Consider the following 21,798-nt stretch of genomic DNA (forward strand, 5'->3'; position numbering starts at 1 on the left):
TATTTTTTGATCTCTCAGGAAACCGGGGTAGATTTATGACAACTTAATTGGCAGTGGTTGGCCGTGTTAATGAGATAAACTAAGCACCAATGAAATATCACCGTTGTATGAAAGTTTAACACACAAAAATAGTACTTGACTTGAGATATAACTGCAGTGATATCACCATGTTGGCAGCCATAATTGCAGGTCACTTAATTCGAAAGACAAAAAAATAAGTTACACGTAATGGATGCGTTACATGCAAGTTTCTCTCCCATGCAAGAAGAAACCGCATTTGTGGAGTTGTGGCCTAAGTTTCATGGTATTTCCATTTTGATGAAATTTGTTTTATAGTTTGGCTATATATAATCTGAGCTGCTTCGAGGAAGGTCAGATTCCTGGCTCCCAGCACAATTTTTCTCCAAAACGTCACGACAGCACCGCCACAAACACTTCAAATCAAAATACAAGGAACCGTATAAAAGTGGCAACGACTCCAGGGAATCATTGAGTTATATGACCAAAAAGAACAAAGCAACTTATTCTCTTATATAATGTTAAAAAATATACAACAAAAATAAACAATAACTATATTCTTACAGTTACCAAGGGTAAAAAGAGCATTTATCCACTAATGCATGGTTTGGGCCAAGAATTACCGCTTGAGTGTAATTTAGAGTGATAGATCGGCCAAGAATGCCACCCCGGTGGACGGCAACCATGACGACCCGTATATAAACTGTCGCACGGTGAACCTAGCCGCCTCCACCTGGGATGTAATGACCCGATACCCCGGCCAAGTTACCCGTTTGCCTATCGCTCCGCCGGGGCCATAGTTCATGTATTCACCATAATATAGCGTATCGAGAGCAAAAGTGGCATTCCACTCAAGCCATCCATGTGGATGTACGTGATCACCAATGAACGATAACATGTACACTGCCCTAGAGTACAGCTTCCACGGACGGCCTAGATACGTTGAGAAGTTACCCCTTGATCCCTCGAGCTCTGGAGTGGCGAGAATCCGGCAAGCATGGATTGAAATGCCCGTGTTCTGATTCGGGTCCTTTCGATTTTGGGCAGTGATTGTGTTTTTTTGGAAGGCCATGGGCTTGCGAGCGTAGATGCTACAGTTTTGGAACACTACGGCCGCATTGCCAAAAATGAAGTCTACCGTACCGTAAATGTCCGTTTCACGGATGAATTGACGATTCGAGTGCACGTAAAATGTGTCTTGGTATCCGATGATGTTGCAAAGGTAGACCACGGCGTGGTCCGCCCCAATTCGAAGGGCAACGGCTTGGTGCTTGGCCGGTCCGGCGTAGTTCTCGAACGTTATGTCACGTGCAATAAAACCAGCTCCGGTAGCAGCTGTGGACCAAAAAGAAATAAATTCAATAAACCATATTTCTGTATTCACCTATAAAATATGGCTATGAAATATGGCCATGAAATATGGCCATTGACAAGTCACCTACCTCCAATAATGTGATTTGTCTTGCTTTCAACTATTGTGGGTTTGAAATGACACAAAGACTACTAATCAGTTTCTTTATATGATGCTAACCCTAAATTCCCAAATTAGCAAGCTTACAAAGCCTCCAATGGAATAATTTAGATGCCACCTATTTGCAGTAAAAAGTGGAAGAAAACGGCTAACATCTTAAACAAGAGAGGAACTTTCATGCAACGTGACTTTCTATTATGCGAAACGGATGTGCTATTCACACACCTCTTTTTACTTCTTACACACTCCTTATTAATTTTTATCATTTGATCTTGTTTAATTCATTCGATCCGACGATTGCAAATTAAAAGAGTGTGTATGAAGTAAAAAGAGATGTGTGAGTAGCACACTCCTATGCAAAATTATAAGCTAGTGACCGGTTTGCCCACCCATATTTAAAGCTCATCTTGGATTGTTATTGATTTATTCAATCTAAAACCAAAAATAAAACTAAATGAGTACGAAGCGAGTGAGTGAAAACCACTTCCCAACTTTCTAAAGTAGGTAGGCTTCCCTTGTTGGGAGATGGGGTTGGAAAGGTAATTTGAGGCTATGAGATCAGACAAACATCACCACGTGCAAGTGGTAACGCATGTCATGCATGGTAATGAGTGATGTGGCCCACATGTTTACGGTGACCACAGAGAAAGAGGACGGTGATTCAAAATTACAACGTGAAAGACGACGGTATTTGACGGAACTTACCGAAGGATGCAGTGTGGAATGTGGTCAGGTTCTGAGAGACGCTTTTCCCCCCCGTGATTACTGTTTTGCCCTTCCCGTCTCCGACGAACATCAAGTTGGTCTTCTTCCTCCCCACCTTCAAATTCTTCTCTTCGTACCTAAAATATAAACAAGTAATCATCCTCAATAGTTTACCGAAAGCCGAAAAATGAAATCCAACTTACGACAAAAACTTGATAATGTTGTGGGTTAAATTATTAAGTGTCAAGGAAGGAAGATCCATGAAGATTAAACTCGTATAATAGTGCATATGCGTTATTATTTTTCGTCACTACAGTAAAGTGTTGTTTGCGACAAAAATTTACTTGTATAAAAAATGTCACATTTCAGTATCACAAGTCATTTACAAGATCATATATAACAATAGTTAATTTGAAATACTGTCATCATAACATTCAAATGCAGGAAAATTCCACTCGAAATTCATATGCATACATACATTTTGAACCATCAATGGGGTTCTCTCCGGATGCTCTGGATCCTTCAATTATGGAGTTGATGAGAGAGAGATGCAGAAGAGGGAAAAAGATGAACATAAAAATATGAACAGAAAAAGAAATGAACAGAAGATGAACTGAAGAAGATGAAAGAAGTTGAACAGAAGAGTGAGGGTGAAAATAAAGGATCAGGACGGAAGGGATCGAAGAGGAATCGTTGAACTACTAAGTGCATGACAGCAGAGAGTAAAATTGATGACCACACAAGTCAAGTAGGTGTCACATTACATGCAAAAATCCAACGTGCACCGTACAGTTACTATATGGATATGTGTCAAGACTTGCGACCAATCTCCACCGACAACCACCCCACACACAACATAACGAAGATAAAATAAAAAATTCAAATTCCATGGATGGGCACCATATTAATTAAAAACATGACATCACTCATCAATTTCAAAGAAAACAAGGGGTATTTTCGTAAACGTGATTAGTAGAGGAGGAGGAGGAGGAGGAGGAGGAGGAGGATGAGGAGGAGGGGGAGGGGGTGGTAGAAGGATTAATAAGTTCTCTCACATGATTATGGTTGTGTATGGTCAGAGGGAGCTCGCTCAAGTCAATGCTCCAATCGATACAGACAAGGAATTAACACAAAGTTTTCTCCAAAAAAAAAAAAAAAAAAAGGAATTAACGCAAAGTTTGGAGAAAAATCTTTTCACCGACATAATGTTAATCTAAAGCAACTACAGAACATCGGATGCCAAAAAGTAATTAAACGAAAAGGAGGAAAAGTAATGTTTAGATGAAATCTTTTTCTAAAAGAGCCTTTAAAATATATAAATAATATTATTTAGAGAGATAAAATTAGCTATATTAGCAACGAACTCGCACGAATCACGACTACCGAATTTAAATACAATGTTATGGTCCACCTTATAATTCCCCTAAAAGAAAATTCAACATCAATAGCGAGTATGAGCAGTGGTGTGTCTAAATAATTGAACGAAAAGAAAGAAAAAAGGTGGAGGGAATAAAAGTGAACAACTTTATGGAGTGAGTTCTAGTTACCTTCCTGCCCTGACGTAAATAATTGTCCGACGAGAACTATACTCCGGCGCCTTTTTGATCGCCTCGGCGATCGTCTTGTACGTCCCATTGCCGTCTTTTGACACGATAATATCCGCCTGTATCTGCGATACCGGCACCGACAGCAGCCTCCTCTCCCTCCTTCCTAACCACCTCGGAAAATCTCGCGAGACGTCAGCATTATCCCCCATTATATCACGCTCCATTTCTGAATTCCCCAACAACCTCCTCCGCTTGTTCTGTATCGGCACCCCGGAGAAATCGTCGCCCGCGACCGCCGAGTAAATCGCGAGGCAGTTGCTCACCAGTTCTGACAAGTCCTTGAGCCGCTGGTCCATCTCGTTCTTGACGTCGCCGCCCTTGATTTGCGCAAAACCCTCCCCGCACGTGTCCTGGTTCGTGAGCGCCGCGCTCAACCACGTCCGGACATCTTGTGTGGACGAGGACCCCACGCCGGGGGCGACGGAGGTGAGGGCCCGGGAGAGGGCGTCTACGGAGTCGTCAAGGAGCTCGAGGCAGTCGTCATAGGCGGAGCGGGAGTGGGGGTCCATCTGGCGGTAGGAGAGGGAGGAGGAGAGGTAGAGCGCCTTGCTGAGTCGCTGCAGAGTCATGTTGAAGGAAATGTGGACGAGCTCCAGCTCCGACGCGGCGTTGGAGCCGGGGAAGTCGAGGAGGGAGTCGACGCAGAGGGAGGGGAAGCGCGTCTTTGCGCACGCGTTTGAGATGGCCTGCGTCGGCTTGCGGTGGAGGGCGGAGGAGACGGCGGAGTTTGAGGCTTTGGATTTTCCGACGATGAGTACCACGGCCGAGACGGCGGAGGCTAGGATGAGTGCCACGGCGAGGAGGAACATTAGGATGAGCTTGTTCTTGCGGCTGCGGCCGTTGGAGCAGGAGGATGACGTGGCAGTTTGTGGGAGTGATGGGTTTTCAGCCCCGTAGAGATTTGGGGAGCCTCCAGGATCCGACGGCTGGAGTCTGCCGTAGCCCATTTCTTTTTAGGTGCAGAACTGAGAATGGAAAGTTTACGACGTTGTTAGGACTGATATAGTGAAATTACTAAAATCGACAGCGGCAGCTCGCTCTGCTGCAGCTAAAAGACTGAGGGAGGGAATGAAAGAAGATCGAAGAAGTGCGGGGTTTTAATATAGAGTGGGGGCTGTATATTTATATGATTGGGAAATTAACTCATTTTTAAATTAGGTTTAAAATCTAAACAATATGAACTAAGTGGGGACGTGGGAGAATAAAAGAGGTTGTTGTGAGGTCGATGTCGAAGAGGAGATGAGCTGGCTGCAACTTCAATAACTTAACACAAAACGTTGCAGTAATATTGTACTCGTGATATGTAAATTCTTCTTTGCATAATTTATAGAGATACCCAAAACCCAAAAGAGGTTTTTTACTCCTCTTTCTATCTTCCTTCTTCTCTGTTTATAAATTTTTACTTAATTTTGGTTTTAGTTGATTAGTTTATTTGAGTATTGCTTTGAACAAGTGAAGTAGCTAGGAGGAGGGTCAAAATCGTTATCAAAGTTGAGTGCTGTACACAGTGCATGCATTTGCAAGATTTTGTTTGCGTGATTCTCTTAGCTCTTAAGCTAACTGTAAGCTAAGACTAGTGCTTCTTGCTCTTTTTCCTTTATGCTATGTACCTAGAGAATCCAGTTTCAACAAGAAATATCACTTTTTTAAGGCTTCTTGCTATCGAAGTAAATTTTTCACTCCAAACTTTTAGAGTAGATTAATGTTTAGACTAAATATGAATTAAGGATTGAAGCATCTGACCGAGCTCTGGAGATAATACCGAAAGAACTTATTTGATGCACCATCGACCTCAAACAGCTCAATCAGATGGGTATGCATAAGTTATATGATGAAATTAAACGGCTGGATGTGCATTAGTTATTATATTGTATATTTGTATTAATTAGGGGTTTAAGCATTGTTGAACTTTTAAGTTTTAATCCATTTGAACAAAAGAATCACCTTTCCAGGCTTTTAGCTAGCTGTATAAAGGTTTCAACTTCCCTTGGTTTGATTAACTACAAGCTCATTTTTATATAGTAATTAAACTTTTGTCTTTGTATATTTTAGAAGTTTCAGAAGGGGCTAGGTAGTTTTGTTAAACAATATATATATTGAAAGAATCAGACTCAGTCAAAAGTTCCCCACAGTTTAACATATATAATAATACTTTGTCCATATATCCGAAACATGCATGCGCCCCTTGTTTTCAAATGAAAACTGGTATAGTGATATAACTTCGGTTTTTTGAAATGGGTCAAAAGTAACTAAAAATTGAACTTATTTTAAAAGTTAAAAATCACTAAAAATTGGACCTATTTCAAAAGGTAGTCTATAAAATTAGACATATTTCAAATTTTCCCTATAACTTCTTATGAAACTAATTTAATTATTTAGACTTGTAATAATATTCGGAAGGACCTAATATCAAAAAGTAATATATGCGGAAAAGTCAAATTAAAAACAAAAAGAGGAAGTCTTGAGCTATAGTTTTAGGTCAATCTAACGAAACTCGTTGGCAATATTTTTAAAACGACTAAAATTATTTTTTGATGAAATTTTTTTATAACTAATTTTTAATAAATATGTAAGTAAATTTTGAAAAAAAAACATTTGAAGTATTTTTTACAAGAAGTACATAACTAGTAATTCTTGCAAAAACATTTCAAATGCTTTTGAATCCAAAAACATTTTGAATCATTTAAATCTAAAATAGAATTTTCCAAACGATCGATTAATGACGTAGCTGTTTGTAGATTTTGCCAAAATATATATGGTATCTAATGTATATAGTGACATTTATAGATAGACCGATGTGATGCTGGCTTCCACATCAAATTGATCTTCTACTTATAATATTGTATTAATTAATAAAGAAGTACATGACTAGTAATACAGACCTTTTAAGGGTTTGATTACCAAAAAGTGAGACGAAACGCGATGATGATGGTAACAAATTAAACCTCTTCATCTCCACGACGTACGTTCTCTTACAGTGAGCAGAACAATATGCATCCAGAGAGTCCACGAATTGACCACCGACTACTGATGACGACTACTGGTGTTTAGCCGTTCAGGGTTTTTTCGTTTGGTCCGATTTACACAAGGGCTGCCTCCTAATTACCAATACATAACAGAACCATATTCATATGATGGCGGATAAGTAAAATCATTTTTTTCACACAACTTTTGACATATATTTTTGTGGAAATTACTTCATAATATATTTAACGATCCTAGCGTTTATCTTTTAAATCTTTCCTCAAAGATTATGCCTACCAAAAAAAAAAAAAAACTCCAAATATGCAATTATATGATTGTTGGATTAAGGGTTTAGGGTTTTTTTTTTAGAACCATATTTGTCAATTTTCTTCACTACAAATAAATGTCTTAACGGTTTTGGATTTGTCTAATTTTTTGGAAAAATGATCTACGAGTGATAACCTAAAAGATAGACGATTTAGATTCTTGAAACACATTAGGAAGTGGGCTCCCAAAAAGCGTGTGTCAAAAGTTATGTTTTTTAGCCAAAATGGCCCCTAAGATTTTCATAACTCATCATTTTGGTCTCTCAGATTTGAAATCAATAAAAGTGGTCCCTGAGATTGTCCACCATCAATCATTTTGGTCATTCTGTGAAATACTATGTTAAACAAAGATCAAAATGATAAAAATACCCTCAGTTCAAGAAACAATAGGGCAAAATGATTTGACAAAAATTAAGTATATTTTTGTCATTTTATTCTTATTTAATGGAGATTTTTCACGAAATGATAAAATGGACAATCTCATGAACTAATTCTATCAATTTCAAGTCTCAGGGACTAAAGTAATGAGTTATGTAAATCTCATGAAATATTTTAGCTAAAAAGTACAAAAGTTATGTAAAAAGGTAGTGTCATATGTGTGTGTGTGTGTACAAATATAATGATAATATGTAAGGGTTTTTGGTACGAATTAAATGCATTTACAGTTGTCGACCCTGCTAAGATTTAAGTCGTAATATCCACCCCTATATCTGTCACATTTAGTATGAAAACGAACTATGATCAGTTTTATAATTATAACTTAACCAAAATAGGTCAAAGCTAAGATTGCTTTCATAAATTAATTTCAATTAAGATGTTATATTAATTAGATTTCTCATGCTTTCATAAATTAAATTAAATTAAGATGTTATAAATTTAATTATATTTTCTCATTCAAATTTCACTGCCCAACTCCATGATGTAGGCCTTTATATATATACCCACTTTTGTCAAAGCAACTCAATAATAAACCAAATAATAACAAAATGGATTGTAGATGTGGGGAGCTTGTGCCAAGATGTGCAGTGACAGGCACAAGAAGAAAAGGGACTCAAAAGTTGCATGATTGATTACCCGATGAGGAAGGCAAACCATTTGGTGGTGAAGAAAAAAATTGGGAAAAAGCAATCTTTCACGATTTTGGAGAGTCCCGTGACATTAATTTATATATTTAATAAATAAAACTTTAGTAAAATTGTAATTCAAATCCTAATAACTAAGAAAGTGCAGCACTAAAAATCTAGTAAGAAAGGGTTATTATAATAGGAAAAAGAGAAAAGAAAATATGAATTTTTTATAATTATTTTGTGGGCTTAGCGTTCAATTAAAATATGGAGCAAATTAACTTGTTTATAGTCATACGACCTCACGGACTCACGGGCACGGACACCGAAACCTTCTGCGTGCTAATGATAGCATGTTTTGTTTTGTATGATTATGTTTTAGCATGTTACGCCCCATATCAATATATTCGTGTCAGAAAAATCGATCTCTTCCAACGAATTAGTGTCATCATAAACATGGGTCCTACTAAAATTCACCAATAGTGTTCATCTCAAAATTGTATAGTATATACTATGCTCTGAAGCATAAAGTTTCCAGTAAGATTCACCGACAATGTTTATCTCAAAATTGTATTTAATTTACAGTATGCTTACGAAGAATATTATATTGAGTATTATCAATGAATAATTATTTTGATTTAAATACGTCCTCTACGTAATTAGTTGTATATGCAACTGAAAAAAAAATGATTTGGTTGCCTACGAAATCCAGTAGGGATCCGTAGAAAGGGAAAGATTTGACCAGATTGATAAAATTTGAGGAGAGTGGTCACACTCACACCAAGCGAAGCTTGCAAAGCAAGAGATTGAAAGCCATGCTGCCATGCAACTGCATGTGCCTAAGTATATGAAGGTAGGGAACACAGGGCCTCTTGCTGGCTTCGTAATCACATGGTTTGTTTAATTTTTGTTTCTAATTAACGTATCTCTACATATACATTGATTTATCATTATTTGGAGCCATGCACTGATTAATGCTACAGCTCATCTAAGCAATGCTTGACAAAACTATTCATCAATTATGTTTTCTCAAAATAATTTACTCGCAATATATATGAGGGCTCAAGCACTAACCAGTTAGTAACTTAATACGGATTTAACTACTCATATGAGTTCACTTCACAAAATACTCTCATAATCTGAATTGCTCATTTTTTTATTATTGTTGTGAGTATTTCATTATTTGTCAACAACACTGTATTTGTTTATTTATCATGTTACGGTTAAATAACTTGTTAACGTCGGAAGCTTTTGTATGTATACATCAATGAGTGTTTCATATATAGATAGGCTTTCTTTAAAGAGCATCGACATGGACATGGTGGAGTTATCCACATGCTTCCCTAACTAAAACAGCACAGTATGATCCATTGTAGACAATCATACATGCATCATTTTTTAAATTGTATTAAATTGTATACCATTTATATTTAAATTCGACACACAAACACATATATAAGAGGGACGTCATAATCATATTCATTAAAACTAAGATTTCTAAAAGCAACAGGAGTTAATTAAAACGACATGACTTTCCCTACATTTAGGGACATTTCACAAGAGAAAAATGATAGAAAACAACTTCCACCCATCGTGTTCACTTTTGGCTAGATATATAGGTAAATCACAGATCAGTCACAGCCCAGCCCAAGGATTAAGCTAATTAACTTCCATATAACTAGGATTAATCTAATAAAGTATGAGATAATGATAATCAAGATTTGGTTGCGTTCTTTTTGCAAGTAGACGTTTTTTTTTGTGTGTTTGTTTCTAGTATTTTTGGTTTGAGAGCACCCACTACCAGAAATTATGGTTTGCTTTACAAGAGTTTTTCCCATGAATCAAATTTTGTTGCCCAAAGTGACTTTACTCGACAAATTTTTCAGTTGGAGGGCAAAGCTGGTCAACATTTAAGTTTTACTCAAAACCTTGATGCGACGGAAGAGAGTCTTAGGGCAAAGTGAAACTCGTCAGGCAACGTTTTGACGCCAGGAGGGAAAAATGGCGCGTAATATCTGAAGGTTTGCCCGATAAAACTAAGGTTCAACGGCTAAGTTAACTTTGCCCAGTGGCCCAATTTGTCGGTTCAAATGTGCTTATCATTGAACAAAGGCCCAAAATAACATGTAAAAAAACCCACCGACGAAATCTTTGCTCAACGAACTCTTGCTTTAGGAGACAAACTATTCTTCTGGCAAATGCCTTTTTGGTTTGTACTGACCTCAAATTTAATCCAAAATACATTAAAATTTGTACCCTTTATTAATTTTATGATAAAACCGCTAGCATCACTTGAAAAATTATATATAGACAATCGATTGTACTAAGCATTGAAACACAAAACGTTGACTAATATTATGTGCAAATGGAAACAGAGAGAGATGTTATTGGATACAATTGTAAGGCAGCTGTCCACTATGTTGATCGAGAGATATGGATATCAAAGACATTGAGAAATTGCGATGTTTGTGACAAGTAGGCATACAAACCACATGTTATATGGTTGTCGTTTATACGTTTAGTCACCTCTCTGGCCTCACCTTTGCCTATTAAGGGGCGAGAAAAAGGAAAAAAAGAAGATGGAGGGATCATGCATGGCCCATGCATGTTGAGTTAATGGATGGAGGGGACGTAGTGGAAGTTCGTTGTGGAGTTTGGACTCTTTGGACGTTGTATGAGAAAACTATTATAATCTAGGATAATGTTAGGGCGATCAAACTTTTAAATTAAATTTGCAAACCACATGATACGTCACCAATAAGAAATAAGCAGGTTAATCAACATTTGAGTAATAATTCAATCATCAACAACCACATAATTTGATTTACAAAATTTGGTTTAAAACATTGGTTTAAAAATTTGGTTTCTATTACATTACCCAAATCTTAAACATACATAATCTTGGTGCTCACGAGTCACGATGTATGATCACTTGGGACATATACTAATTAGGGTTCACATAAAACGTCTTCTTTTTTCTTTGTTAACGAAGAATATGATAATCAGATCTGGGACCTCCTGTGACGTTATGAAGATAAATACTATCAAACTAAAAGCTAGTTGATACATATAATGTATTCTTCCTCGTATGCACATTAGTCAACTAAGAAAGGTATTGAAAAAAACTATTGGTTTGAGTCGGTTTTTTATTTTTTAGAGTGAAAACTTTTGTACCTTCTTTTCTCTGTTTTCTTAACAAATGGTATGATAACTTACACCAAATTCATCAAATTAACTTGATCAAGGGAATGACCTTCTTTTCCCTTTATAAAAAATTGAGAAGAAGAAAGAAAAAAAAAATCCCTTTCATGTGACAAACTAAGAATGTAGACGGGCGAAACTCTTGTATCTTTTTAAAACTTATATTGTGGGCTCACAAAGCCCAAAATCAGAAAAAGCGAGTGCTGAGCCCATATTGTTTAAAAAATAAAATTATAAGGCAAAAAAGGCTGGAGGTGCGGGGAATCGAACCCCGTGCCTCTCGCATGCGAAGCGTGCGCTCTACCATATGAGCTACACCCCCATTAATGGTTCGTTTATTAGTCGCCGTATTTAAATTAATAATTGCCACGCAGACAAGTCGTACTGTTCATATTTTGGGCGTGACGCGTGAGGGCGGTGGACATGGAGCCAGCTGAGACAAATAAAGCACCTGCAGTACTCATGGGGAGTCAATCACGAAAGAAGATCATCATCGTCTGAATCTAAGTCCGGCTTCACGCTTGTTCCGTTTGCTGCGGTTCAGCCGTTACATCGTTATTATTGTGGGAAGATGCTCGGTTGGCCTAGTTCACATACTATGTTACTTCTCTAATGTTGTTTGCATAACAGCCTATGGGCCCTGGCTGATATGTTGGCTAAGGAGTCGAAGGTCAGGTGGGGTAATTAGATAGGTTATATCCTTATCCCCTTCACCATTGCTCTACAAGATGACCCGTTGGATTACGTTCGCGGAGCCAAAGCTGTTGTTGATCGAAAACAACCCTCCCTCGAAGCTTTCTTTGTGATCGTAACCAAAATAATAGGAGCTAAGATACCAACACTCCCTCCATTTCATCCAACATATTTTCGATTTGAGGGAGCGAAAACTAGAATATCTTATATATCGCACACATAATTCTCCTTGATCACAAAATTGTCTCTGAAAATTTACCAAGTCAACTACAATTAAAAGAAAACCACGAACAACTGCTTCTGTTTTGGACTTGTTTATGTTCAATGTTGCTTCTTATGCTGCAGGCATTGCATATGCATTGGCAAATCTACGGGGATGAAATGATAATTTCCTTAAAACCGTTGATCCAAACGCAATACCTGATCCTGAGAAGCTGTTGGACGATTTAGAGGAATCGCTTAAACTCATTTGTCACGCTGTCATGGAAAGAGGGCTCACTGCGGAAGTTGTCTAGCGCGAAAGGTGGCGTGCAGTTTACTGTGACTAGAGAGTAGAATAAGCAGAGGATCTAAGCTTTCTGATATGCGCATGGTTATTGCCTTTCTGGAGGTGTTTGTGGACACAAGTGCAAACACAGCTCAAACAGCTGCATGGGAAATGTGATTGAGCATTCATTCTCGTGTTATCGTTGATCGCTTAGAATACCGTCATTGTAATATCCCAGTTGCTTGAAAGTGTTTTGTCTCCTTTTTGTTGTATGCTTTGGTTGAATGTAGTGAAGGAGATCTTCTCTCTGTTATATACAAAACCATTACACGGTGAAATGAAACCTAAATTCCTCACTTTTACTTGAGTATTATGGGATTTGAACTGCTTCCGTAAGAAGCACTTAATAAGTGTTTTTCTAGAAGTGCCTCTAAAATAAGCATTTGGAAAAGTTTCTTCAAAACGTACTTCTATAAATGTCAAAGAGTTTAATATTTACTTTAAAATTAGAGGCATAATAATAATTCAAGTCCAATTTAATTTACACTCACTTTCCCTCCAACTTCATACTTTTTCTTATTTTAATGAATCGATTATAATTCTAATTGATGTTAGAAAATAGTCATTCTGTACTTATTCACCTTAATTATTTCCTAAAAATGGTTCCCTATACGGTTTTTTGATAAACTATTATGAACACACCAACTGCAACAAATATAAAACTAAAAATTAAAATTTGGTAAGTTAGTATTGAGTAAGAGACACAATGGTAAACAATACCACCGTAAACCTCTGTGTTTAAAATATATTTAATGGTATATTTGACTGCATTATAATAAAAATAGAAGGTCTAACGATTACCTTTTATAATTTTTGAAAGAGTCATACACGACACGCTGCTAAACGAAATTAAGGTTGTCACGTTGAAGCTTATCGAGTCATACTGAAACGAATAAATCTGTTAAGTTGACGGGTGTCGCCGTTTTAATAGGTCATTTACTTTTTACTAATTTATTTACTTTCCCACTTTCCTTTTTTGGGTGTTGTGTAAGAACGAGTTCATAGAAAGACCAAGCCAAAGCCCAAAAGAGACTTTCCGGACCCGGATCCGATGAACTCGTCAAGGGTATTATCGTCATAAAAGGAACACTATAAATACCTACACACTCGAAAATTCGAAATCGAAAGACTCCGCTTAAAGTCTCAAACTTCGATCGAATCCATGGCGATAATCTCCGACATCCAGGAAGAGCAAAGGGCGCCCGAGAGGAAGCCTTCGAAGGCGTCGCCGTCGTCGAAAGAGTATACCTTCACCGCGAAGATTGATCGCAGGAACCCCCTTGATTTAGTGGAGAAGACGTTGGAATTTATTGCTCGGGAGAGCGATTTCTTCAAGAGGGAGTCGTCGGAGAGGGAGGTCTTTGCGCTGGCGCGCCGCTTCAGGGATAAGGAGAGGAAGAAGGAGGAGGAGGAGAGGAAGAAGAGGAGGCAGGAGGAGGAAGAGAGGAGGAAGAAGGAGGAGGCGGAGAAGAAGGCGGAGGCGGAGCTGAGGGGGGAGGTGATAAAGGATGAAACTGAGGAGGAGGAAAATGGCTTAAAAAGTATCAAATATTTTATCTTTTGCTTCATATTTGATTCGAATTCTACTTTCTTTGAGCATTTAGTATGATATATCTTAAATTTAAATTCTTTTGTCCATAAATTCTTAAATTTTGTTCTTTGAGATTAATTGGAAGGTGGGATAATGTGTTTTTGTTATGTGAAAGATAAATTACTAACATAGTTTGAATCTTTTAACCAATTCGACGTGAGTTTTCGTGTAAAATTTGATATGATTGTTCACCAATGCCTGTTGGGATACAAGTGTTTTTGGATGTGTGTAATTTATAATCTTGCTTTCGCTATTTAACACTAATCTATGTGAACAGATCCAAACAAAGGGAATGGACTGGATTTGGAGAAGTACTCGTGGACGCAGAGCCTTCAGGAGATTAATGTTGTTGTCCATGTGCCGCCTGGAACTAAATCTAGCTTTGTTGTGTGCGAGATCAAGAAGAATCATCTGAAGGTTGGACTGAAGGGGCAGCCTCCGATCATTGATGTAAGTTTCATTTTGGATGAGTTATCGACTTTTGTGATGAACATATTGTCTATGAGAGTGTGAATGTAATCGAAAATAAGGAAGATGGTTGTTCATCTGACTGATCTGAGACAACGGATGCTTGTCCAGTAGACAATGCCTTTTGTTCTTCCAGTTTGTTTCGTTTAGGTTGTATATCCCTCGGCTAATGTAAACTTTAATACTTGCAGGGCGAACTTTTGCAGTCTATCAAGCCCGATGATTGTTACTGGAGCATAGGTATATTGATTGATACTGTTCAACTTATTACTTATCACTTTGCTTATGTACATTGGAGCATAAATACGCATTGAAAAATATTTCACTTTTGTAAATAGTAAATAAATTCATAACTCATAATTACATTGTGAATTTTAAACACGTCGGAATGCATGTAGAGTTCCATGGTTATGAGTTTCACTTCCACACACAGCTTTTAGGACGTAGTGTCTTTTAAGTGCGTGTATCATGTTTTTGTGATTTCCTAATTATAATCCATGGGTTTGAGCACCTGAGCTGTTTGAATTCGTAATATCCATGCTAATTGCAGAGGATCAGAGTGCTGTCTCAATTCTTCTGACCAAGCACAACCAAATGGAGTGGTGGAAGTGTCTGGTGAAAGGTGATCCTGAGATCGACACTCACAAGGTTGAGCCTGAGCCCAGCAAATTGTCTGAACTGGATTCTGAAATGCGCCGGACTGTTGAAAAGATGATGGTAATTCTCCCACTTCTGCCTTTTTCTGTATTTTGTTTTCGCTGCTAATTGTTTTTAACCGAGGAACATCTGTGAAAGGCAGTTCACTCGCCATGATGTTTCCAAGTAGAGACTGTCATTCATTGCTGTTTGGTCCTCCACGAGTTTATATGTTCACCATTCATGTTCACGTCGCTGCCTATTTGTACGTTTTGTTTATTCATAGTTACTGAGAGGTGTATTTTTGATTTTACAGTTTGATCAGAGACAGAAGCAGTTGGGGCTCCCCACTAGCGAGGAGATTGAAAAAGAAGAAATGTTAAAGAAGCTCATGTCTGAGGTAATTTCTTGAGGCTCTTCTAGGCTCTAGTCATTCAATCAAGAAATTTACTTACATTGTTTATATACCGTTCTGTTGCAGCATCCGGAGATGGATTTCTCAAGGGCCAAGAGAAAGTAAATCTGAGCTATTCGGTTCACGGACATTGTTTAATAACTTTGTATTCATTGATCAAAAGGGAGAGGGGAAAAAAACACATTTTCGTTCAGCTACTGCTTAATGTTGAGTTCGAAAACAAATTGATGTCATCGGTGCGTGATCTTTTTACGGGTGGTTAGGACGTCCAATTTGTTTCGAACGCTGTTAATATTGTGGGATCTGTTTCATTTATTGATTCAAGTTTTAGTATAACTTTTTCTCCTGCACATTTTATCGTTCGAGTTTGATTTGTTGCTTGAAGTGGTTTCTACTTTTTTCTTGTTTGCATCTGTAGCCCCGAAATAAAGCCTTCCGGTGACATTCGGGGCCCAACCCCAAACAATGAGGCTAAGACCGAACTATTTTGGGCCAATCCTATTGGAGTTCAACTTAAAATACCTTTAGTAAGGGTTTTGTAGTTCAAGCGGTCTACGTGGATTGTAACGTCTTGTGGCTGTATTTCGACCCAAATTCTAAATTTTCACGTTTTGTGCTTAATTGGTTTGTGATACTATTACATTAGTGTTCGCTTAAAAGTTAAGTTTTTATATCGACAGTCATGTTTTGTTCTCTGTTTGTGTCCATTAACTTGTACATTCTTTGCAGTGACATCAAACCTAACTCTGCCATTTGGCATTGAAAACTTGCGGCTTATACACCTTAAAATTGGGGAGAAAAGCTTACCTATAACGAGATATCAATGACTTTATCTCTAACTATTCACAATTATGAATCAACACACTAACATTCTCATTGTAAGTAAACGAGCGAGAGACGTGTCAAAATTGTTCGACCTAGTCCCACGCTCAATCATCCTTGGCTTGGGATGTGCACAGTTCAACCAGAGGGCACCACAAGCTGCCACGTGTCCATAAATGCCACCTGGGTCACTCTCGGCTGCCCCTTTCCATAAAAAGGTTGTGGGATCCCCCCACAAATTGTCCCGTTGTGAGGGAGGGAGGGAGGTCGCATAACCCTATAGCCCTAGAAAAGGACCCCTTTGTTTTATCCGCTATTCCAGAACAAACCCGAATCCCTTTTGGATTTGGGAGGGACACTCACTCACTGACTCACTCAGGATTTGTTCCTCGCAGCAATCACATTTAAATGATCCTCTCTTTCTGTAGCGTTGTGCATCTTTTCTTTGGACTACGATGCATGCTTTGTTCCGTCACCGTTTGACATGGTTTACGCGTTACTAGTTATCGAAAGAGTTAATCTCTCTGTCACTTAAAACCCTTAATTGCTACCCTGCGCCTTTGTTAATATCGAAAGATAGGCATTACAGATCGTGTTACAATTCTAAATTGGTTTAATTAGGGTTAATGCCACTATCATTTGGTTTATTATTATTCCCATTTGCAAACACAGGCTTTTGATTGTTTTGCTAGCTAGTGTGATGGCCGGGGCTAGTGGCAGTCGTTTTCGGCCGACTCTTTGTCTTAAAAGAATAAGAAAAAAGGGATTTAATTAAGTTGCCCAATCTTTATTTAGTTTATGTGCGTTGGGATACGTTGAGGCTTCTTTCTTTAAGCTGCCCATATTTAACCCTTTTAGTTGAAAAATCAACATGATCCGAAAGCGATGCATTCTTCCTCTTCCAACAGTTTCGCAGGCAAGAGACAATCGATTTACTTCTACATTAATTAGCATTTAGACTAGTTTGGATGGTAGGGTTTTGGTCAATGAATCAAAGGGTGATGCTAGCTAGGGTATTAGAAACAGTTTCATGACTACAATTTATAGTCTGATCCGATCCTAGTTATTGAACTAACAGATACATTTTTGTGAAAGTAGCTAGCGAGGGCATCCTTTACTGCTCAAGTTGCATACGCATGTGAAGGAGAAAGCAAGACTAGAAAGTTCATTATTTGTTTATGCGTTCAAACTAGTCTCGTTAAAACTCAAACAATTGTATATTTCGTCATAAAATTGGCTAGAAAAGAGCATTTCTTTAGGAGTCATTTGATAACTATTTCGTTTTCAGTTTTCACTTTAAAAACTAAAATCCTGTTTGGTAACTACTTTCAAGTTTACGGTTCTCAAAAAATGAAAATTGAAACTACTTTCTCGAGTATGCAAATTTTGGCCTTGAGTTTTTACTTTTTGGTTTTCAATTAAAAAAAATATGAAAACTAAAAACGGAATGGTTATTTCAAACAACCTCTTAATAAAATAACATATTAGAGGAAAAGAAAACTTGTATAACCTTTCTTTTTTGATTGAAAAATTGGATCATTATTTTTCAAATCCCAATTGCTAAAATAATTAGTTTTTCAATATGTCGTCAATATATGATGACCATCTTGTCCATCTTTGGTCGATGTATATTGTCAATCTTTAATCGCTTTATCGTTAAATATTTGATCAATATTCAAACAATTGAAATTAACTTATGATTATTTTAGCCTTTTTTTTTTAAGTCCAAAAACCATTTGTTCGATTACCTAAAAGAAAAGAAAAACCATTTTGTTCTTCTTCCAAAAACTCAAGTTATTTTCATACACGAACTGTTAGATATTCCACAAGTGGAACAAGACACATATAGCTTTGCATAAGACTCCAAATGGCTCAATAATGCGAACTGACACCTTATCTCTCTCGATCGCAAAGGACAACATGTCAATGGGAGGGAATTAGGTCAAAACTACATATATATAGTTAATTTTCTAAACTCTCTTACATAATAACAATATGGCATGCATGTATCGATGGTAAATGATGTATTGCATTCCTTTGCATGCCTGGTTGTCATGGATCCAACGAAGGCCTACTGGGGATAAATGACCTCACTGAATTAATTTGTTTATTAAGCTGCACACTACAGTTATATATGTGCATTATCCTTGAAGAAGTTCTGTCATTCAAATCGAAAAACTCCTCTCCCGCCTCTCATTTATTATGTTTTTCTCGTCACTTTGCCACTTTCTACTACTACACTGAATTTTTTATAATATTGAAAAACGTGATACATCATCATTTGAAATCATTTTGCTATTATCTATTGGGTTTAAGTCATACTATAATAATGTTTTCTTAGTTGTTTTCCAGGTTGCTTTCACTAGAAGAAATTTCTTTTTCCGTCTTTGCTTGGTTGTTAGGTTTTAGTATCTTCTTCTGAAAGTGGGATGGTCACGAACCCTATTAGGGTTGTTTTTATATGCAGTATAAAGGAACTTGTACTGCAAATAATTCGAGTAAGACAACGTGTTCTACACAATGGAATGGTGCTACTTTTTCTGAAAGTGAGGAGGTACTCTGAATTGTAACCTAAATTGAAACCCATTATTGGTGACAGTGATATGAACTGATCACACATACAGTTTCTAAAAATTTGATCAAAAGATTCAAAACTCACTAAAACCTTATAATGCTTCAAAGTATCTTATACATAATTATGAAAAATTATAGATGTAATCGGGATCGATACATATCTCCAAATGAGTGTTTCACTGATCGAGTGAAATATGGAATCTCTCCCGAAAACTATCAACTACATGTCTGTAAAAGTGGGTCCTAGCTTCCAATGTTTAAAGGGCTTTTACAGTATGGACATAATTACAAAAGCAATATGAAACTGAATATTATATGCAGGATGTAACCCTCGCCAACCAAACGACCTTGACATGTTGGTAACTGAGCACCACAAATATGTATACTAGGAAATAATAAAGTCAAATGAGCGGGAATATGCATAATTTCCTCTATTTTGGAATGATTTTCTGAGTGTGGAACTGGACAGATTTAATTATCTTCCAAGTTATACTATGCACTTTAGCTTAATTTTTTATTAGCAAGAAAAAAATAAATATAATACTTGCATTCTCTCTTGGGGACGAGTTCATTCTCCCTTACGAATAACGTATTGACCGTACAAATTTCATAATTGGAACTCTTCAATTTCTTAATATTCATTTGAAGATCACTCCTATAAAAAATTATTTCGATTGTTGAAGTGTACAGAGCGACGATGTAGGTACCAAGTAACATATTCATGATGACCCGTTCATATACACCGTTCATTTACTTGATACGTTTAGATGATAAAACGATCTCATATTTAAATGATTTTTTGTAAGAGTCATTCAAACGAAGATTGATAAATTGAACAATTCCGATCGTTGAGTTTATTCAATTAAAATATGTTATACACAAATCGAAAAGATATGTGCTTCCCCACATGAAGGATGCAAATATTATTCGAAAAGAAAACTTATGAAAGTGACCGTACCTCTACCACACCTTCCAAAATTTGAGATAATTAATTCAACATAATAAAGGTCACATTTACTAGTGCATCTCCCCTGGCTTTTTGCCCTTTCAGATCGTCCCTCCTTCTCAATGCCCTAGCATCCATGATCCATCCAAGGCATTCTACGTACTAATCGTGCTGGAAAAATTTGAGAAAAGGATGCGTGAACACAATTATACAATGGTAGCTAGCGATGAGACTTAAAAAGAAAATCCAATTAATAATTAGCGAGTAAAAAAGAAAAAATTCAAATGAACGTACCATTGCAAGTTAATTAATTTTAAGTGCAATTGGAAAAGAGTGTTTGTTTTCAACGAGCGGAAACCAAACAAAATTACATGATAAAATATGAAATGATATGTCCAAAGCAAAAAAACATATATGATAAGTACATATCTCTTAACTTTGTTTTTCCACTGACTCACTTATGCTTGTATTGGACGATGGTCCTATCACTTGCAGTATTATGACCAATTCCAAATTACTAATATTGCACATTGACGTAGACATTTAAGAAAATTGAAAAGTTAGTATTGTATACAACTCTTAAACTAGCTAGCTAGTAGTATATATTGAGAAAATCTTGAATGTCGGTACAAATACCTTCATCATACGGATTCTTGTCGTTGAATACTTGAATTATGTTTCCTTATACTATAGGTCAACTCAATTGTAATTGTAATTTAGATTCCTGCCACATATAGGTCATGTAATATCCTATATCATTTAGGAAGGTTTAACAAAACATTCCGGTACTGTTCACTTTTAACGAAAAACCATATTTATACTTTTCTCTAGTACTATTCACTCTACCTTTAAAAAAGACTTTTCATTAAAATGAAAGTTTTTTTGGACTTTTCATTAATTTTCTTTATAATTTAAACATTGTACGCTCAATCCAGAAATAATATTTCTACATGGTATCCGCCTACTAGGTTCTAGGGTTTGTCTCACCAACGCCTCCAAATCCTTTCTCGGTTTAGTTCCCTTTGTCTCATCTTTCATCATGCCATCTTCTTCTTCTACTCACATAAAAATACGAGAAAACACATATGATTACAAAGCAGAATCTCTCGTAATTAAGAGTAAAGATTAACTAAATCAGAGGCAAGTTGCTAGACTGCATGCCGAAGTCCAATTTTTCGGCTTTATCTGCTAAACCAAATTGAAACCAAATACGACTACACTGCCAAGTTGCAACACTTTTTTTCTTTGTTATACTGACTGAAGATCTACTATATTTATGAAGTGAAGTACACAAATCCGCGTGATCTGCCTTTCACATCCGAATTTGAGTATTTGATTAGGACATCCATTTGATTACAATTTAAAGAGATTATATTTTTACTGAAAATATGACTTTAACCCTTCAAATTCAATTTTTTTCCATATAAAACCCAACATAATTTATTTACAAAAAAAAAAACCCAGTGGCTAGGATCCACCTAAGTGAATTCATTAAGTACACATTACTTCACACATTTTATAATTTTAGATGCCTACAATACCCCTATTGCATATTTGATGTGCACAATTAATTATATGTAGATTGTAAGGAGACAGTTAATGATTTTGCAAAAAGAAAAATAAGACATTAATCTTAAAAAATTCATTGCATATTAATATCAAATATGAGAATTGTTGGCTTAATTCTATACATTTGGCATTATGAGTTTATATATATATATATATATATATATATATATATATATATATA

At 36.7% G+C, this 21,798-nt stretch overlaps 2 protein-coding genes and 1 non-coding gene across 3 annotated transcripts; 1 reads left to right on the top strand and 2 right to left on the bottom strand.

Moving 5' to 3' along the window:
• Window positions 1–513: 513 nt before the first annotated feature.
• Window positions 514–4,883, bottom strand: LOC137720086 (probable pectinesterase/pectinesterase inhibitor 34). The gene is made up of 3 exons (XM_068459095.1): window positions 3,742–4,883; window positions 2,195–2,331; window positions 514–1,353 (listed from the first exon to the last, which is right to left on the bottom strand). The coding sequence occupies exons 1-3, from the start codon at window positions 4,746–4,748 to the stop codon at window positions 656–658; spliced, it is 1,842 nt and encodes a 613-aa protein (XP_068315196.1). The 5' UTR covers window positions 4,749–4,883; the 3' UTR covers window positions 514–655.
• Window positions 4,884–11,605: 6,722 nt separating this feature from the next.
• On the bottom strand, window positions 11,606–11,678 carry TRNAA-CGC (transfer RNA alanine (anticodon CGC)). Its single transcript has one exon. It is a non-coding gene; the product is annotated as a tRNA-Ala (tRNA).
• A 2,057-nt stretch (window positions 11,679–13,735) lies between these two features.
• On the top strand, window positions 13,736–16,060 carry LOC137719379 (protein BOBBER 1-like). Its single transcript, XM_068458422.1, has 6 exons — window positions 13,736–14,137; window positions 14,465–14,637; window positions 14,847–14,895; window positions 15,206–15,372; window positions 15,608–15,691; window positions 15,773–16,060. Exons 1-6 carry the CDS (start codon window positions 13,759–13,761, stop codon window positions 15,809–15,811), a joined length of 891 nt encoding a protein of 296 aa, XP_068314523.1. The 5' UTR covers window positions 13,736–13,758; the 3' UTR covers window positions 15,812–16,060.
• Window positions 16,061–21,798: the final 5,738 nt, after the last annotated feature.

This window comes from Pyrus communis, chromosome 16 (assembly GCF_963583255.1).
Source record: "Pyrus communis chromosome 16, drPyrComm1.1, whole genome shotgun sequence".
Taxonomy (NCBI): Eukaryota; Viridiplantae; Streptophyta; class Magnoliopsida; order Rosales; family Rosaceae; genus Pyrus; species Pyrus communis.